General features: G+C 37.9%; 1 protein-coding gene across 4 annotated transcripts in view; it reads right to left on the reverse strand.

Annotated features, from left to right (window-relative positions):
• The window catches only part of Rabgap1l (RAB GTPase activating protein 1 like), a 682,536-nt gene that overhangs the window by 606,204 nt on the left and 55,627 nt on the right, over positions 1-20,705 (reverse strand). For 3 of the 4 annotated variants that reach the window (XM_004658772.3, XM_045141714.1, XM_004658773.3), the window contains exons 2-5: positions 9,433-9,615; positions 7,872-8,064; positions 2,961-3,171; positions 732-906 (exon numbers count right to left, since the gene is read on the reverse strand). In XM_004658772.3, coding sequence (XP_004658829.1) covers positions 732-906; positions 2,961-3,171; positions 7,872-8,064; positions 9,433-9,573 — 720 coding nt within the window. In that variant the 5' untranslated portion in view covers positions 9,574-9,615. The remainder of the gene's footprint in view (positions 1-731; positions 907-2,960; positions 3,172-7,871; positions 8,065-9,432; positions 9,616-20,705) is intronic. The other variant, XM_045141715.1, reaches the window with a different exon arrangement.

Consider the following 20,705-nt stretch of genomic DNA (forward strand, 5'->3'; position numbering starts at 1 on the left):
CACCAGTGAAAATAACACAGATCTATGAAACAATATTATATGTGTAATTTTATATATTATGTTAATATTAATGTAATATATAACTGAAAGTATTATACAACTATCAAGCCCATCAAAGAAACAGGCATTGTCAAAGGGACTTTTTAAAATTATACAGACCAATCAACTTGAACAAAATAAGCCAGGTGTGGTGGCACATGCCTTTAGTACCAGCACTCCGGATGCAAAGGCAGGGGGATCGGAATGAGTTCAAGGCCATCCTGAGACTACATAGTGAATTCCAGGTCAGTCTGGACTAAAACAAGACCCTAACTCAAAAAAAAAAGTACAAGAACATTTTCTGAACATAAAAAATAGTGTGGTCAAGTGGTATTTTTCTATTAGACCTGGTAACTGAAAGACTGCCCTACCTATAATATCATGTTAGTTCAGAGATCTGTCAGACTTAGCTTTCCATATTCAGCTCTACATCATTACAAACATTAACTTTGTCTCTAGAAATATTCTCCAACCTAGTCTTTTCTATGACAGAGAAAGTAATAAATCAAAAATATTAGCCTAATGGGGAGGGGATATGATGGAGAATGGAATTTCAAAGGGGAAAGTGGGGAGAGGGAGGGTATTACCATGGGCTATTTTTTATAATCATGGAAGATGTTAATAAAACTTGAGGGAAAAAAAATTAGCCTAATTCAACTCTATACGAAATTACTACATGATATCATACTTACTGCCTCTTTAATTTCACAAGAAAAAACATGTATTTGAAATTCTTCTGAACCATGAGAACTCTCTGTAAATGCGAAGCAATTGCTCTCTGTTGTGCCATCATGCCCACGTGCACAGAATAACACCTTATAGATTGGAAAAGATGCTATCTCCACATTGTTGCATGGATCTATGATTCTGCATAAAGTAAAGAAAAATCAGATAAAATATTAGCCTAATACAAACCATGCCAATATATGACATATAAAATAACTACATTAAAATAACAAAAATAAACTGTTACTAATACAAAAAAACAAAAAATATTTTACTGAAAATATTTTCACACATGTGCACACATACACATAAGATTGTTTTTTAAAATATTTTTATTTATTTATTTATTTATTTGAGAACGAGAGGCAGGCAGACAGACAGACAGAGAGAAAGAGAGATATAAAATGGGTGGCTAGGGCCTCCAGACACTGAAAATGAACTCCAGACACATGTGCCACCTTGTGCATCTGGCTTAGGTGGATCCTGGAGAATTTAACCAAGGTCCTTTGGCTTTGCAGCCAAATGCCTTAACTGCTAAGCTATATCTCCAGCCCCCAAGATTATTTTATTTTAATAATTTCTTTGTTCTTGTATTTTTTATGACTCAATTCTTTGCTTTCAAAGCCAAATATACATACATCACTCATCTCAACAGTTTTGAATCATGTTCTTTTAAAGCAAAGCAATGTCAGTACAGAATAGCACAGATACTTCCTAGAAAATGAATTTCTTTTCACAGCAGCACCTGTAAATTTATTTAAGTCCCACTTATTATTCAAATGAAACCTCTTTCATCCCAAAGAAGAGTTCAGGTAGTTCCAAAGACAGTTTCAACCACAGAATTTAACATCTGAAAGGAAGGTTGGAGAGATGGCTCAGCACTTAAAGGCACTTGTTTGCAAAGTCTGACGGCCTGGATTCAATTCCCCAGTACCCACATAAAGCCAGATGCACAAAGTGGCTCATGCATCTGGAATCTCTTTTCAATGACAAAAAGCTCTGTGTGTGCCCATTCTCCCCTCCCCCCTCAGCCTGCTGGCAAATAAATGATAAATAAATTTTTTTTAAAAAGACCCAAAAGGAATTTGTGCAAATTAGAAGCAAGTAATTCTCTGACTTTCCTTGCATGGGTACTATGTCTGGATTGCTGTGAACATCTAAGATTCCCTTACTCTCATACTAAGAAGCTCAAGTGATAAGCAGAGGTAGGAGTGAGGCAACCACAGAATTTGAAAGGCAAATCACAACACTAAGTCTTTGTCAAGGCATGTTTGAAAAACTGAAACTAGAGCCGGGCGTGGTGGCACACATCTTTAATCCCAGCACTTGGGAGGCAGAGGTAGGAGGATCGCCGTGAGTTCAAGGCCACCCTGAGACTACATAGTGAATTCCAGGTCAGCCTGGGCTAGAGTGAGACCTTACCTCAGAAAAAAAAAAAAAAAAAAAAAAAAGAATTGAAACTAGAACTGGAGAGATAACTTAGCAATGAAGGCGCATGCCTGCAAAGCTGAAGGACCCATGTTCTACTCTCCAGATCCCACATTAGCCTGACACACAAAGGTGAGGCAAGCGCAAGGTCGCACAAGCCAATTAGGTGGCATAAGTATCTGGAGTTCAATTGCAGTGACTAAGGCTCTGGCATGCCAAGTCTCTATCTCTCCCTCCTCCCCACCCCAAAAATAAATAAATAAATAAATCAAAACTAAATAGATACCATTAAAAAACATTCAACATTTTTAGGACACAATATAATTAATATGATTCTAAGATATTTTCCTGAAAAACTCAAAGTATTTTAATCCAGACTTTATAAACTTATACTGTTCTTATTTAGGAATACACTTTACTATCACTCTCAAGATTTTTGAACCACTATCATATGACAGGCTAACGATGAGATTTTTATGCTCCATCAAAATAAAAAAATACAAATTACAAGTATGTTTGCATGTTTATTTCTATTTACAATACCTTAAGGATGTTTTTAAATGTCCCTGCAAACATGAACATATTTATTTCCCTCACCTTCTCTCAAATAAATAAATAAATATTTTAAAAATACAGTGCTTATTTTGCAAATCTACAGAGCAAAGATGAATTCACAATGAAGCCCTACATCTGATTTATGACATAACACCTCCATCACCACTCAAAAGACTTAATACATGCCTGAGGGGAAGCAAATTAGAGCTTACCTCACAGAACCTTCTGGAACATTTGGAACATACAGAGTAACAGGGAAATGGTACTGACTGGAAGATCTCATGGTTGCCATTGCCCGTAAGGCCTCCACTTCATTACGTGGTGAAGAAACCTTTGTACATCCTAAGTAGGTCAATTTGTTAAATAAAACACTATCTTCTTCAGGAAGTTCACTTGGAGAAGAGGGTCTGGGTGTGGAAATTTCTTTAAAAGAACAAAAAAGTCAATAGTCAATCCAGAACTCTCTGATGTAACTTAGCAAGTGTTCAAAAGAAATATTTCAAAAAAAATTAGGTCCTCTCTCTCTTCCTTTCTTGCTTGTTAATCTCAATTCAGAGGTTCATCCAGAAATACTCGTTTTGTACTTACCTCTCAATATTGCCTTACTTAGCTATCTATAATTAGCTATGAAGATCCATAGATAGAGGACAAAAAGATGAAAAACTGTGTTATAGACCATGTGAACTAACCTGAAAGTAATGTCAATTATGTAAAAGCAAGTCATTTAAATTTATTTTGGATTAAAGGTTTTTATAGTACCTACCGTTTTTACTATGTAACCAAATTTCCTAAGCAAAAGTAAGTCCTATTAAAATGTTATAGCTCATACTTTTATGAATTAATATGAAATGACCCCCACAGGCTCTTGTGTTGAATGCTCAGTCCTCAGCTCATAGTGCTCTACAGGGAGGAGATCGAATTGCGGAAGGTGGGGCTGACTGAAAGAACTAGGTTACCGAGGACCTGCCTTTGAAGGTTCTACCTAGTTCCAGCTCTCTTCCTTTTTCTGTTTTCTGTCTACAGTGAGGTAAGGAACATCCTCAACTCCACTCTCTGGCCAACAGTGATAGTATGTCCAAGTCATGGGGTCAAGCAACCTTGAAATCATGGCAAAACAAATCTCTCCTTTAAGTTGATTTCCTCAGGTATTTTGATCACAGTGATAACAAAAGTAACAAGTACACATTTCAGAAATAACAAGCCTTCATTTTTCTCCTTACTGGCCTGCTGGCTACCATGAACTTTGTTAAATATGTGAATGGATTTTTTTCCAATTGATGTTGATGATTTATATCACATTGGTTATTGGTATTTTGAAAAGCTACTGCCAGGAAGTCCAGAAATAGCTCCATGCATAATCATCAACAATAGAGTTTAAATAAAGGCCATTAAGTGGAAAAAGAAGTAGCTTTTCAACAAATAAATGAGCCAATTAAATGTGTTAGATATTAAAAAAAGAAAAAAGGGAGAACTTTCACTTACCCATCCTACTTTTTTTTTTTTTTAAGACAGAGTCTCATGTATTCCAGAATGGCCTTTCAACTCACTATGCCCTTGAACTTTTGATTCTTCTGCCTTTCCTGAGAACTCAGGTTACAGGCATGAGCCACTACACCTGTGGCACTGGGATCAAATCCAGGGCTTCATGTAAGGCAGGCAACAATTTTACCAACTGAGCTACATCCCAACCCCCAGCCCCATATTTAAAAAAACAAGTCACCCAAAATAAGACCATAAACCCAAACGTAATCCTAAGCCTACAAATATTTTAGAAGAAAACTGGGAAAGGGGCATGGAAAGATGGCTCAGTGGTTAAAGGCACTTGTTTGCAAAGCCTGTCAGCTTGGGTTCAATTTCCAAGCTCTCACATAAAGTCATTTGTGGGCCAGACTGGTTTACATAAGCAAGAGACCTTTACTCAAAGGTGGAGCACAGACAAGTCTGTACAAACAATTCCTCTAACATGCGTGCCATGGCATACACATGCACATACACACACATAAACAAATACATTAAAAAACTTTTAAAAGTCAGGGAAAAAATCTTTGTTTTTTGTTTGTTTTGTTTTGGTGTATAGGTTAGGTTTGTTACTGGGGTTTGAATCCAAGGTCCCATACATGCTAAGCCAAGTACTCTACCACTGAACTACATACCCAATCCTCTTCTTGTAACTATCAAATGGGGTCTAAATTACCCAGCTAAGCCTTGAATTCACTCTAGTGATGGGGTCTAAATAACCCAGGGTGGCCTTGATCTTGTAATGTTTCTGCCTCAGCCTAACTAAATCACTGGTATTACAGGTCTGTGGCACACTCAGCTGAGAAAATCTGTTATGACCTGAGTTAGTAAAGATTTCATAGTTAGATAACAATACCAAATATCACCAAAATCAGGAACTTCTGTCAAAAGCCATTGCTAAGAGAATGAAAATCAAAAGCCACAGACAAGGAGAAAATATTTTCAAGTCATATTTTCAAAATTCAATAATAAGAAACAATCCAGTATAAAACTGAACAAAAGATTTAAATACATACTTAACCAAAGAAGCTATATCGACGGCAGTAGCATATGGAAAATACTCAACCTCATTAGTCATTGGGGCATTTCAAATAAAAACTATAAAAGTCTACTACACATCTATTTAAATGTCTGTAATTGAAAACTTTGACCTTATCAGTTGATGGCACTAAGTAGAACAAGTGAAACTCTCAAAATGCTGATGGTAATGTAAAACGGTGCAACAGCCTGGGATAACAGTACAGCTGATGCTTAACAAGGTCAATATACATCTGCCAAAGGTTTTAACCATTCCTAGGTACTCATCCTTGAGAAATTAAAGCATTTATCCATATAATCGCCTGTTGACAAATATAAACAGCAACTTTAATGGGAATAGCCCAAAATTAGGAACAGCTCAAATAAGCCCTCAATATAATATTCCACATACTGGAATACTATTCAGTAATAAAAATGTCTAATAAATCTCAAAACAATTATGCTCACTAAAAATCCCCAAAACATTAATTATTCAATAAATTAATGGCCTTGATTAAAAATAATATGGAGGGGGATAGAGAGATGGCTTAGTGGCTAAGGTGCTTGTCTGTGAAGCCTAAAGACCCAGGTTCAATTCCTTAGCACCCATGGAAGCCAGTTGCACAATGCAATTTACGTGTCTGCAATTCTTTTGCAGTGGGTAAAGGCCCTGGTATGCCCATTCTCTCTCCCTCTCTATTTTCCTCTTTTTCTCTCTCAAAGAAATAAATAAAGTATTTTTTTAAAGCAACAATATTGGAAACAGAAAATACTTAGACAAAACTTACAGTTTTACTGCAAGAATATATATTTTCTGAAAGAAAGGTAAAGCCGTATTACTTTTAATATGGTAAATTTTTCTGAATATAAACAAGTAGATTTATTTTACTGACTTATAGAGAGGACTAACTGTAATCTCACATTTGTCACATAAAAGAAACCCATCTACACAAATCCCTCCCCCTTATCAGAGAAACTTATTAAGGGGTTTGAATGAAAAATGTACATACAACTATCATTTCATGCCATTACCCTGGTTAGATGGTCAAATCAGAGTGAAACTCAGAACTTCTGTACAATTAGCAAAATAATGGATCCCTTCTGTAGCAGTTGCCTTCTTGTTGCCGACGGAAAGCACCTGACCAAAAGCAGCTTGTGAAAGGAAAGGATTTGTTTTAGCTTATAGACTGAAAGGGAAACTTCATGATGGCATGAGCAGAGGCTGGGTATAACCTCTGCCTCAGCAGATGGCGAACATGGCAGGAGGGGAAGCCAAACACTGGCAAGAGGGCCCTGGCTATAACACCCGTAAGTCTGCCCCTAACAACACACCTCTTCCAGTAATGCTCCAATTCCCAAATTGCCATCAGCTGGGGATCAACCATTCAGAACACATTACTTTATGGGGGACACCTAATTCAAACCACCACATCTTTGCTCTGCCCAAAGTATGAGCAGATTATTTAACCTTAACACTTTCTGGTGGTAGCCACCTGTGACAATGAGCAAAGCCAGATATGAAGAAGAATGACATGAAGAAAATCACACCTGAGTAGTAGAGCCACCAGGGTTGAGATCAAGCCATCTATCTCTAAGCCAGCTGAAATTAGAGATGATTTTGTATCAGGTTTTTTTTTTTAATAGCATACTAACTGAAACATTTGTTGACATACTGCAGATTCACAAGGCTTTATTATTTTTTATACTCATGTATCCTTACTTATAAACTTGTATTCAGAGTATAAATCCCACTCATGCATAGCTAGATTTTTTTATGAAATACACTCATGGTATTGATGTGCTTTTTTATTTGGAATTTTCATCAATATCTAAAATAAGAGTAAGCTGTACAAAAGGTCATATAATATGAAAGATTATGTCCATTACACTATGCTTTGATGCTCAAGAACTTATTCATTTGTTTGATACTATGTACCAAGTACCAGAGATAAAATGAAGACCCAAGCATAGTCCTTATTCTCAAACCACACTGAACTCTGGTTTTATAAGCAGATATATGGACAAAAACTTAAGAACCAAACTCTCAACCAGAACTGAAAACATGATGGCCCTGATCTTGATAAAACAAAACTAAGGAGGGGTATGGTGATGCATGCCTGTGATGCCAACACTCAGGAGACTGAGGAAGAAGGATGACAAGTTTGAGTTCAGTCACACACTGTTTTAAAAACAATTACATAACAAATATGAAATACTATACACTGGTAACATGCTCTCCAATCTCAGTGAATACTGCAACAGAGGAGGCAGAAAGAATGTAAGAGCCACAGGGAGGAAAGGTATATACTGAGACATTACCCCCTCCACAGATACTGACTGGGACATTTAAGACCCCACCAGGATTACTGATAACCCCACTGAGGATGGCCCTCAGTGGAGTGGGGGTAAAGGAGAAGGGACATAAGAGTAACCCAAAGACATGACCAATTTGTAATATGTTCACGTATTAAAGTTCTCAATAAAAATTTTAAATATTTATTAAACTAAAGAATTTTCTAATTTTCAACTTAATTTTTTTGTTATTTTATTCCATGTACCTTACCATTTGTAGGTATTGGATATAGTACCTGTGTTAGATGGATCCAAAACTAACTGAAGAGGTGGCTTATTTGTTTGGCTGGCTGGAACATCTCCAAATGAATGGTCTGAAATCTCACTGGAACTATGACAATCAACAAGATGACTGTTTTGTCCTTTCTCAGAATCTCTCAAAATCTCTTCCATGGCTTTTTCCAATTGTTCATCACCATTGGAAGCTACCTATAGAAAGAGCAACCACTTCTGCTTCAAAAATCCTATTATAATTGTGGAGCTTAAATTTATGAAAAAAAATCATTTCAGGAAGAAATTTAAATCTCAGTATTTAAATATATAGCTACTAAAAACTAAGTATTTATAGTTATACCAAATTTCACAGACTTATGACACAATAAAACTCTGAATGATAAAACCAACTAAATTAAAGGATGATTATTAGTTTCACAAAGGATTCTTCATAAAACACTTCAGATGTTTCCAGCTACATTTGACTTAAGATCTCATTTACAGAGATTCCTTTGACTCTTTATTATTTCCTTGTATAGGAATATAAACTACAAATCAAATAATCTTAAATTCATGTGTTTTAAAAGAAAAAGCAGATAAGTTTAAAGACCATATTTCTTTTTTTATTTATTTATTTTTTTTTTTTTTATTTTTCAAGGTAGGGTCTCACTCTAGCCCAGGCTGACCTGGAACTCACTATGTAGTCTCAGGGTGGCCTCAAACTCATGGCAATCCTCCTACCTCTGCCTCCCAAGTGCTGGGATTAAAGGCATGCACCACCACACCCGGCAAGACCATATTTCTATATCACAGTATAATATCATAGTATAAACATATTTCCAATTTATTTACAAATTGTTAGCTTTCAAGGAGCACTGCACATTTCCTTCAAATTAAGTTGACATATTTTTTAAAAGCAGATGAGGCACAAGACCTAAGTAAATAAATGATGTTTCAAGCATAGTAATGCTAAAAATACAGCTGCATTAAAATAAAGCATGCACATATATGCCTAGAGTTACTTGCTTGCTAATATTTGAGGTAGGAAAAGCAACTGAAAAATTGAAATTATTAATAAAGGAAAATATTCAAATGAAAATTCAACAGCTAAAAATATAAGACATGTACTTTCAAAAAGTAAGATTGTCAACTGTCAAGTCATCTAGCAGAATGTTACCAGTTGTTTAAATCATTAAAACCAAAACAAAATTAAGAAGTAAAGGCAAAATCCATCAAGTGAGAGGAAAATCATTTTTATATAATCAACTTTTAAATTAAAACCCAGAGAAGAAACAAAAACAATGACATAAATTAAGTTTATGTAAGATTCACCAATTAATTCTAATTGTTTGCATTTGCCCTTCTATTTCTTCCTCCTAAAGTTCCAAATTACAAGGAAAATAGCCAAAAATAAAACTTTAAAATACTAAACCAAATAGCCTCTGGATGAATCAAACACTGATTTTGTTATTAAGGTTAGTACTTCAGGAAATGTTTAGATTTTTATGAATCTCCCAAGATAAGCTTCAAATAGTTTAAAGAAAAAAGCATTTAAAAATATAAAATTAGAAAAGGAAGCAGTACCTTCAGTTGTGGCCTTTCCTCCTCATCTTTTGTAGAGGTATCATCTGCATGCTGAGGAACCAAAACAAATTCCTCACTGTTCATTGTAGCCACAGAATCAGATGACCCACTAACCTTCTGTAATGCAGCTCTGACCTCCATTTCAGGTGTGCAAACTTCTCTTTCCACATTCACCCAGGAAAACTGCAGGAGTTCAAAAAAAATGCTGATTAAAAACATATACTAAAATCATGAACTGAAGAAGCTTTGAAAATAGCTCATGTGCAGAAGAATCCTACTGGCTAGATAATTATCCCACATTTGGAGAGCAACTTTCTTGGACTGGGCCACCTAATGGAAATGTACTCTTCTTCACTCTGAATTCCCAGACTAAAGAGATATTGTTTGTTCCCTGCAAAACACAAACCAGCCGTATCTCAAGTCAAAAGATTTATCTCTACTTAATTATCTTATTTCAACTAAAAATACTGATTATGTTCCTTTTAATAACTAGAGGAAAAAACAAAACATGTTACTAGAAACACCTAAAATTCACATGCGTACAATACATTCAGCTGAGCACAGCTGTGCATGCCTGCAGTCCCAGCTACTCAGAGGACAGAGGCAGGAAGAGTTCTGAAGCTCAGTTCAACAAGGCAAGAGCAGTATGGCAAGCTGTCTCAACAGTATATATATTCAATAATTTTCATTAAATCTAAATGCTTTCAAAAAGCTCAACTCTAGGAACTATAGGGATGGCTCAGCAGTTAAGGTGCTTGCCTGCAAAACCAAAGGACCCAGGTTCGATTCCCCAGGACCCACATAAGCCAGATGTACAAGGTGGCAAATGCATCTGGAGTTCATTTACAGTGGCTGGAGGCCCTGGGGTGCCCATTCTCTCTCCCCCCCCCATCTCTCAAATAAATAAATAATAAAATAAAATTTTTTAAAAACAAAAAGCTCAATTCCAGGATGGAAAAATAGCTTAAGCATTTGCCTATGACACCTAAGGACCCATGTTCAAATCTCCGTATCCCACATAAGCCAGTCACACAAGGTGATGCAATCACACAAGGTAGCACATGCACACACGACAGTGCATGCGTCTGAAGTTCAACTGCTGTGGCCCGAGGTCCTGGTGTACCAATTCCCTCTCTCTCTCTCTCTCTCTCTCTCTCTCTCTCTCTCTCTCTCTCTCTCTCTCTCACACACACACACACACACACACATTAAAAAATACCAAAAAAACCCTCATTTCCTCAAGACTATGTGCTGCATATTTTTTATGGGTCACTGAAGTTGACAGACTAACTGGATTTAACACCCTAACTCATGTATCTTTTCTTTCCTACACACATTAACACTTACTAACATTTATCATACACACACAAAGAAGGCATTCATACTGCATTCATGGAGCAAACTTAAGTTTCAGTAATCAAACACAGTGTAGTTCCATTTTCAAAATAGATCTATAGACCCAAAGAAATTCAACATTTCCAGAAGTTGATATAGTTAGTCATACAACTAATTTTGACTGAAAATGTGTACTACATAGGACACCATACTTAGTGCTGGAATTAACTGAGTTAGTAAGAGCCTGCTGTCCTAGAGCGTAAATACTAGTGAGGAAAGAAACAAGCAAGTAAGCCCTTAAAATGGACTATAACTTCTCTTTTCAGATGGTGTGCCCACTGGAGTGGCTCAAAGCTCCACAAAGTGCTTAGAAGAAGTGACAGTGAAGTGCTCAGCACTGAGACATCTCTATCACACCCTCCAAAGCTCAGGACCATTGCAGAAGAGGTGGGGAAACAATGTATAAGACAAAGGATGGGGAGGAGTGCTTGCAATACTGTCTTCGAGACACAAAATGGCCCTGACAGTGGCTGATGCTACCTACACTAGACCTGGTATATGAGAAAAAAATTAATATTTACTTATTTATGAGAGAGAGAGAAAGAGAAAGGGAGAGAGAATGGGCATGCCAGGGCCTCTAGTCAGTGCAGACAAACTCCAGAAGCATGCCCCACCATGATGTTATCAAAATAGAAGAGAAACAAGTTGAAAAGAAGGGAGTCAGTGGAGGGGGGATCTAGGATAGGGGAAAAGAAAGGGTGACAAGAGGAAACTATGATCATGGCATTATGTTTATATTTATGGAATTTGTCAATAGTTTAAAAATGAATTACAAGTAATTCTGAATTTTATGAAGAAAATAAAACAACAGAAACATGTCAGCAAAACTATGAGGCTAGATATACCAAATAAGGTAGTAGGAAAAAAACCTTTCAGAGTGAAGCATGGGCTAAAACCTGGCAGACAAAAGAGACTCTGACATTAAACAAATTACAGAATGGCCAGATAGGTAATGTGAGAGAAGGGCAAGTTAAGCAAGCTGTGCAGAACATAGGACCTAGGAAATATCAGTGCATAAGAATACTCTGGCTGGGTGTGGTGGTGCATGCCTTTAATCCCAGTACTCGGGAGGCAGAGGTAGGAGGATCACCTTAAATTCCAGGCCACCTTGTTCAATTCTCCAGAACCCATGTAAGCCAGATACACAAGGGGGCACAGGCATATGGAGTTCATTTTCAGTGGCTGGAGTCTCTGGTGCACCCATTCTCCCTCTTTCTCTACCTCCCTACCTTTTTCTCTGTCAAATAAACAAATAAATAAAATATATTTTTAAAAAAAAACACAAGTGAGCCGGGCATGGTGGTACATGCCTTTAATCCCGGCACTCAGGAGGCATAGATAGGAGGACTGCCATGACTTCGAAGCCACCCTAAGACTATACAGTGAATTCCAGGTCAGCCTGAACTACAGTGAGACCCTACCTCAAAAAAAATTTTTTAAAAAGTATATATATTCTCCTTAGGATTTTTTCTCTAGAATATCCTCTAAACAAAAAAACATGTATCACAGTTTAAAAAAAGTTTCTGAACTTTTTATAATGGCAGAAGTTCTTTCTGATACAAACAAAACTGACAAGTGCAATGATTGCCCTAGTGGTGGCTATAACAAGGACAAGCAAAGACATAATGGCCTCGGACTTAGATGACTGACACAGAATAGAGACAAAGAGAGTTTTCATCTTTATCCAAGGTTTTAAAAAAAAAAAAAGGTCATTTATGTAAACACAAAATATCAACACAGACAAGATGGCATGGCTGAAATTTTATTGACCAAATAAATATTAGAAATACAAGGATGTTTCATTTTTGTTTTTTGCAGTGCTGGCAATCCAGCACAAAGCCTCTTGCACACTAAGTATACAGTCTCCCACTGGGCTATAACCCTAGCAGTCCCACAAGGATAAGCTTGACTAGTAAACAAATATGGGAGGGGAAAAAAAACCACTATCTCAACCCCAGAAAGAACAAATAAACAAACAAAAATGTAAAGCACCTGAGAAAATTAAAATCTTATAGGCACGAAGGTAGCATCGCCTAGATAGAACAAAATATGCATCCTTCCACACATATTTGTACCACCACTGAAAGCAGTTTCAATAATCTCCCCAGCAGACTGTCTACTCTAGAAATATGATATTACCCTATAGTTTTATGGCTATAAAAAATGGGGGGGCAGGGGCATTCAAGTAGTAAAAGGAGTGAAGAATAGATTATGCCAGCTTACTCTGTTAATTTGCAAAAGATACATGTGAGTCACATTCAGGGAAAACCACACTGCTAGCTACCACCTACAGAAGTACTTTAAAGGCATTGCAAGTACTAATTGTAGCTGATTTGACTTTTAACTTGCCCTTTTTTAATGTATGAGAGAGAGCAAGAGAGAGAGAATTGTCACACCAGGGCCTTAGCCATTGCAAATGAACTCCAGACACACACACCACCTTGTGTGCATGTGCCACCTATGGGCACGCGTCATTTTCTGCATCTGGCTTACATGGGTTCTGGGGAGTTGAACCTGAGTCCTTAGGCTTTGCAAGCAAGTGCCTTAACCACTAAGCCATCTCTCTAGTCCTTAACTTGCCTTTTATACTCAATTGTCATTAAAATCTCAAATTCTCAATGAAAACAATTACTTAAACCAGCAATTATTTTGTTTTAAAGAAGTATTTCAAAACTATTAAAATTTCATACTTGTTCCCTGTGAATAATCACTACTAGAGTCTAAGAAAGTATTTTCTTCATGTCCAATCATTTTAAGAATAGCCACTACAATTCATGGTTTTTTAAATTTTCCTTCAATCAGTTTCAATGTTGTTTCCCTGAAGCAAGATGCCCAAACCACTATGTCAACAACAGTGATCTCAACTCAGTATGGTGGGACAGATAATCACTGCTTGATTCTTACTTTTCTTTTCTTTTCTTTTTTTTTTTTTTTTTTTTGGTTTTTCGAGGCAGGGTCTCACTCTGGCTCAGGCTGACCTGGAATTCACTATGTAGTCTCAGGGTGGCCTCGAACTCACGGCGATCCTCCTACCTCTGCCTCCCGAGTGCTGGGATTAAAGGCGTGCGCCACCATGCCCGGCTTGATTTTTACTTTTCTATAGGTTAACTCAATTGCTCTGTGCTTGAGTATTGCTTTTTTTAAAATTTTGGTTTTTTTCTTCTTTATCTGGAATATACAGACGCGTAATTGTTTTCAAAAATAGCATATTATAAGTGATATATTTTTGGAGGTATTATCCAGTTTTGAAGAGCCTGGTACTATACATATACAGGTATGGAGTTCTCTTTCTTTTAATCACGTAGTAATTTGTGAACATATACCTCAAGTAGCAAAAAACTGGAGTACTGGACTCCACTTTACGTCTCAGCAATTTTTTAATTAATTTTAATTATAAGCAAAGGGAGAACACCAAGTCCTGTTGCTGTTACAAATGAACTCCAGATACATATACAACTTTGAGCACACTGTTTTATGTGGGTACTTGGTAACTGAACCAGGACTGGCAGGCTTGGTAAGCAAAGGCTTTAACTACTGAGGCATCACCCCAGCCCACCACCAAATGTCTTTTTAATGATCCACTCAGTGCTATGATTTTTTTTTTTTTTTTCCCCGAGGTAGGGTTTCACTCTAGCTCAGGCGGACCTGGAATTCATTCTCTAGTCTCAGGGTGACCTCGAACTCATGGCGATCTTCCTACCTCTACCTCCTGAGTGCTGGGATTAAAGGCATGCACCACCATGCCTGGCCTCAGTACCATGATTTTCACATTTGGGACCTTTAATTTCACTAATTCAAACAGCCTCCAACTACAGTGCTAAAGCTGTCCAATATTCTTGACCATAAAAACACTGTGATATGTTTCACTAAGAAAATTTATTGTTAGATAAGTGTCTTTTAGGCATGAGTTAAAGGATTGTTTGTTCAATATTCATGTATCCACAATATATGTTAAAGTATTTTTAAAATATTTTTATTTACTTCTTTGAGAAAAAGAGGGAATGGGCAGTCCAGATCCTCTTACTCCTGGAAACAAACTCCAGATTCAGACAACACTTTGTGCATCTGGCTTTAGGTGGTACTAGGCTTTGCAAGCTTTGCAGCAGACTTTGCAAGCAAGTGTCTTCAAGCATCACAGCATTTCCCTGGCCCTATTCTGAATTTATTTTTTTATTTTTTTATTTTTTTATTTTTTATTTATTTTCTTTTTGAAAGAGAGAAAGAGTGGGCATGCCAGAGCCTCCAGCCACTGCAAATGAACTACAGATGCATACACAACTTTGTGCATCTGATTTGCAGGAGTCCTAAGGAATCAAACCTAGGTCCTTTGGCTTTGCAGATAAGAGCCTTAACCACTAAACCATCTCTCTAGCCCTGAATTATTTTTAAGATACATATCAATCAACTGAACAAAAAATGTGGAGTGCAGGTTTGTAAACATCTACTTGTTTCCCAGCGAATAATGCTTCAGTATTTACTCTGTAAGTGTTCACAGTGACTATATAGATTATAACCACTATATAACATAACCAATTTGGAGTATTCTCATTGGAAATTAAAGAAAAATTTTGCTACAAATAATGCTTTTAATGAATTTACATGTAACCAGTAGTAGAATAAAAAGAAAATATATACAATCTTCTTGGGATTAAGAACCATAATCTAGATAAAAATGAAAGGGGGGAATACTTGTGACATGTGAACAGAAGGAAGAAAACTATAGGGAGGGTTGACTGGAGGGAGGCAGAAAAAGATAGGAGGAGGGACAGGAATCAAGAAAAACGAAATGTATTTGAAAATGCCATGAACTAAAGAAAGTTTGAAAAACATCATAATCTACTAATATAAGCAAATATTAAAAAGTGCATGAATTCCAACACAAACTTAAATGTGAAAAGATTCAACACGGTGGTAATGAAAGTGGCAGAAAAACAACAAACATAAGCCAAAAATATAAATTCCACTAATGTAAATAAAGAGCACAAAAAACAATGTTGGAAATCCAATGTGCTCTCTTTCAGAAAATCAGCCTTCCAGATCCTTCAGTGGCCATCAATTTGCCCCTCCTGCCAAAAAAAAAAAAAAAAAGAAAAGAAAAGAAAATGCATGTGCTTAACCTTTACTAGAACAGACATACCTTAATCAAATTATATCCCAAACAACTGTAAAACTGCATTTGTAACATAACAGCAAGTAAAGGCACATGATGCAATAACAGTGTATTTACATTTGTTTCTCTAATCAGATACCTCTCTAAGAAAGTGATATTTGAACTAAGATTTACAGAAAGAGGAAGGGATCAAAGCAAGGCTGGCAGTCTACATAAAGAATGCATTACCCAAACTGCTGCATCCATGTTCACTGTCTCCAATTCTCCCATTTTCTCCTTAATAAATGGCCACCTGCCTTTTGTATTATCTTATCGTTAATACTATTGTTATCAAGATCTCCAGAGGCTGGGGACCTTTGCCTTACAAGCATGAGGACCTGAGTCTGATCCCCCACACTCCCCAGTAAATGGCAGATGCAGTAGCACACACCTATAGTCTCAGCAACGGGAAGGTATATGCAGGAGGATCCCTGGGCTTTGCTAGACAGTCAGTCTAGCCTAATCAGTGAGCTCAGAGCCAATAAAGGTGCCTGTTTCAAAAACCAGAGGCAAACAGCAAACCTCAGGATAACACCCAAGGTTCTTTGTGCTCTAGCCTCTACATGCACTCACATGCATGCTCACTCACATACACCCATGCCCACACATATGCACATGATATACACATACACATGCAAAAAAATAAAACCTATGTACTTTTTTAAAAAGAAATCTCCAGTGACCTTGCCAAAAGCAAAATTACAATTTAAACATCTTAATTATCTTTATTCTCAGTTCTAGCATCATGTATTGGACCTATCTGCATCTTCACTTTTGTAAAACAGGGGGTGGTTGTGAGGAATGAATGGGTTAATACATGGAAAAACACCTGATCCACATCTGGCACTCAGTGAACATCAAACAGTATCAACATGTGGAAGAAAAGGTGGGGAGGGGCTACAGAGACAGCTTAGCGTTTAAGATGCTTGCCTGCAAAACCAAAGAACCCAGGTTCAATCCCCCAGTACCCACATAAGCCAGATTCTCAAGATGGTGCATGCATCTGGAGATAGTTTGTAGTAGCTAGAAATAATGGTGTACTCATTCTCTCTTCCCCCCCATAAATAAATTTGAAAAATAAAAAATTTTAAAAACATTGGTATAAAGAAAGGATTTTTTTTCAACAAAATAGTTGTATAGGGCTGTGAGTATTAAGGGAAATAATTAAATTGGTTCCAACAGGAAATCATACTCTCCACAAATATCAAAACAATTTTGGTCAGGTGTTTTGCCCCAAGCTTGCAATCCCAGCTCTTGGGGAAGAAACACAAGAAGATGACAAGTTTAAGGCTAGCCTGAATTACATGAGACCCTGTCCCAAAGTCACAGGGAGAAAAAGGGAAAGAATATGAATTTGGATTCTTTTTTAAGTGTTAAGAGAGCAAATTTTCCAATATAGCACTCAGAAAAACAAGCATAAAGCCAAGGAAGAAATCATAACAAAAAAGACTGATAAATGTAAACATAAAAATTTAAGACTACTGCATATCAACTGGTAATGAGCAAAATTTAAAGACAAAAGTTTTGAAATATGACAAAATGTGGTTAATGTTCAGTGTCTTAAATTTGCAACCTGTTGAATAAGAAAAAGATTAATAATCCAATAAAAAATTAAATAAGTAAAGATCATAAAAAAGGCAAATGACCAATAAACATACTGCCTTCTAACAGTCATTTTAGTCCTCCCTCAATAAAGTAGCAGCTTGAATTCCTTGCCTTCTGGATTAGGGCAGAGGGGAAGTCCCTGGTTGAACTATAAACCAGTAAACCTAATAGCTCTTAACATTTTGCTCACAGAAGCACATAGTCCATTAAAAGCTCTGTGAAATAAACCATCTCATGGGAGAATTACTAGAGCCTTTCCTCTGCATAGTGTGTTAGATATGTAAGAGGTCTGCAAAAAAGAAAGGTCAGGGAAATGATAAAATGTTCTACAAAAGTGGAAACAATTTTACTTCAGTAGATATTAAAGAAACAAAGAAGACATGATTTGTGGTTCATGAGTATAGCATAAATTCTTTTGGATCAATAGTATGCTGAGAAATAACACTTCAAATACTTTTCATGGGCTGGGCATGGTGGTGCACGCCTTTAATCCCAGCACTTTGGGAGGGAGATGTAGGAGGATCACTGTGAGTTCAAGGCCACCCTGAGACTACATAGTGAATTCCAGGTCAGCCTGAGGTAGAGTGAGACCCTACCGTGAAAAAAAAAAAAAAAAAAAAACTTCAAGGCAGCCAGCTAGTAAGTCATATTACGAAACAGAAATAAAGTACAAAATGCTTAATGCTTATTAACTATACTCATGTGCAAAAAATTATATATACACCTATTTGCTGTTCAGAGAAAGAAAATTATAATGCCATCTGCAACTCTTACTGAAAACATCTAAATGGAGGGGGGAATAAAGCTTATCTAGAAATGAATATAAGTATTTAGGAAACATACAAAAGTTCATAAAATGCTTGCATGACAGTACTGCAAGCTATTAGATGAGAAAAATGAAAGTCAGTCAATAAAAACAATTATGTATGCTGGGCATAGTGGCATATACCTTTAATCTCAGCATTCAGGAGACAGAGGTAGGAAGATCACTATGAGTTCACGGCCAGACTTGGACTACAGTCAGTTACAGGTCAGCCTGGGCTACAGTGAGGACCTATACAAAAAAAGGGGGGCAGCATGGTAAAGTATGGCTTTAATCCCAGCACTCAGGAGGCAGAGGAGGATCACTGTGAGTACAGTGAGTACAGCCTGAAGCCACATAGTGAATTCTAGGTCAGCCTGGGCTAGAGTTAGTCCCTACCTAAAAAAAAAAAAAAAAAAAAAGACTTATGGCTGGGCATAGTGGCACACACCTTTAATCCCTGCACTTGGGAGGCAGAGGTAGAAAGATCACCAAGAGTTCGAGGCCACTCTGAGACTACATAGTAAATTCCAAGTCAGCCTGGACTAGAGCAAAACCCTACCTTGAAAAAAAAAAAAAAAAGGTGGGGGGGCTAGAGAAATGGCTTAGCAGTTAAGTCACTTGCCTACAAAGCTAAATGACCCAGGTCCAATTCCCTAGGGCCTACATAAGCCAGATGCACAAGGTGGTGCACGCGTGGAGTTTGTTTGCAGCAGCTGGAAGTCCTGGTATATCTATTCTCTGTCTGTCTCTCTAATAAATAAATAAAATATTTTTTAAAACTGTGAGCTGAATTCAACCCTTTAAAAAAAGACTTACAATAAAGAATAACAAGTCAAGGAAGAGGAAAGAGTTGATGTATTATCAATAAATATTCTAGACTTCCAGTTAAGATGGCGGGGTAGGTACCACGCCAAAGCATCCTAGGGGGGAAAAAAGACCAAAAAAAACTCAGCAAAATACACACTTTTACTAAAAAGTGAGGTGTATAGGAAATTGAAGCATCAGCAGAGAAGTAGAAGAGATCCAGAGCATCCAAAGCCCGCACAGGCCGGCAAAAGAGGCCCCGGCACCTTCACCAACAGAAAGCGGCCAGACTCGGCTCCAGCCGCAAGAAAAGCCAGGTGCGGGCGCTTCCCCTCACACCTCGCTCTCCGCAACTCAGGAAACGTGAAGGGAGAGCAGCGCTGAGCAACGGAAGAGCCGACCACGAGGTAGAAGAACACGTGGAACAGCGAGAGACCCAGAGCAGCTGCGGCTCCCTCCCCTCCCCCACCGCCTGAGCCCAGCTCCAGCAAACAGAGCAGCGGCCCGGGACGCAGCCACACCAACTTGAGCCAATAGCGGGACCCAAGCGGGAGCAGAGTTCAGCAGCAACATCAGTGGCTCCGGCACCGGTAACAGCGGCCCCAGCAGTAGCAGCTCCAGTGGCAGCAGCAGCGGCAGACCCAGCAGCAGCAGACCCAGGAGTGGCAGCAGCAGCAGATCCCACAACAGCAGCTTCAGTGGCAGCAGCAGCTTCAGAAGCAGTGGTGGCTCCAGCAGTGGCAGCTACAGCAGCAGCAGAGGCAGCAGCAGCAGTGGGCCCAGCAGCAGCAGCTTCAGCAGCAGCAGCTACAGACCCAGCAGTGACAGCTTTAGCAGCAGCAGTTCCAGCAGCAGGGGTGCTGATCTGCAGGGCCACAATTGCCAGGCTCAGTTTGCCCCACAGGAAAAGCCAGTGACCAGCTCCAGAAATCAGAACAGCAGACTGACGACCTAGGCAGCAATTTGACTGAGACCAAAATCATCCAAGGTAACTGGGATTGCACCAGGGAAGGGTCTCACTTGGTCGCAAACTGACTTGGATCCCTCAACAGACCAGAAATCTTAACCTCTTTGTTGATAGAGGATCTGGTCATTATAATAACTACTCTTGCATACATACATTGGGCTGTTTTTGATTGAATGTGTACAGTGTTCAGTTAAATTTTAGAATTTACCTGTATTTTATTCCACTCAGCCTGCTTGAATACCCCCATAGCAGGGAAACTCAACCCCTAGGAACACATTTGTAGACACTCTGAGAGTCTTAAGAGCCACACCTAACACCTTAAGCTCCTACCCTGAAAATATATAACATCAAATCAATTGATACAACTAAGAATACCCAGCTAGCTAGAAAATCCAAGAATTAACTTAATCCAAAATGCAAAAATATATATATTATAACATAAGAAACACTAAAAGCAAGACGATATAAATCAACCTAAAAGTATTAACACATCAGAAATGTCCTCCAGTGAGAACGGGTTAGAGGAAATGCCTGAGAAAGAGTTCAAA

The sequence above is a fragment of the Jaculus jaculus genome, chromosome 1 (genome assembly GCF_020740685.1).
Source record: "Jaculus jaculus isolate mJacJac1 chromosome 1, mJacJac1.mat.Y.cur, whole genome shotgun sequence".
Classification (NCBI taxonomy): Eukaryota; Metazoa; Chordata; class Mammalia; order Rodentia; family Dipodidae; genus Jaculus; species Jaculus jaculus.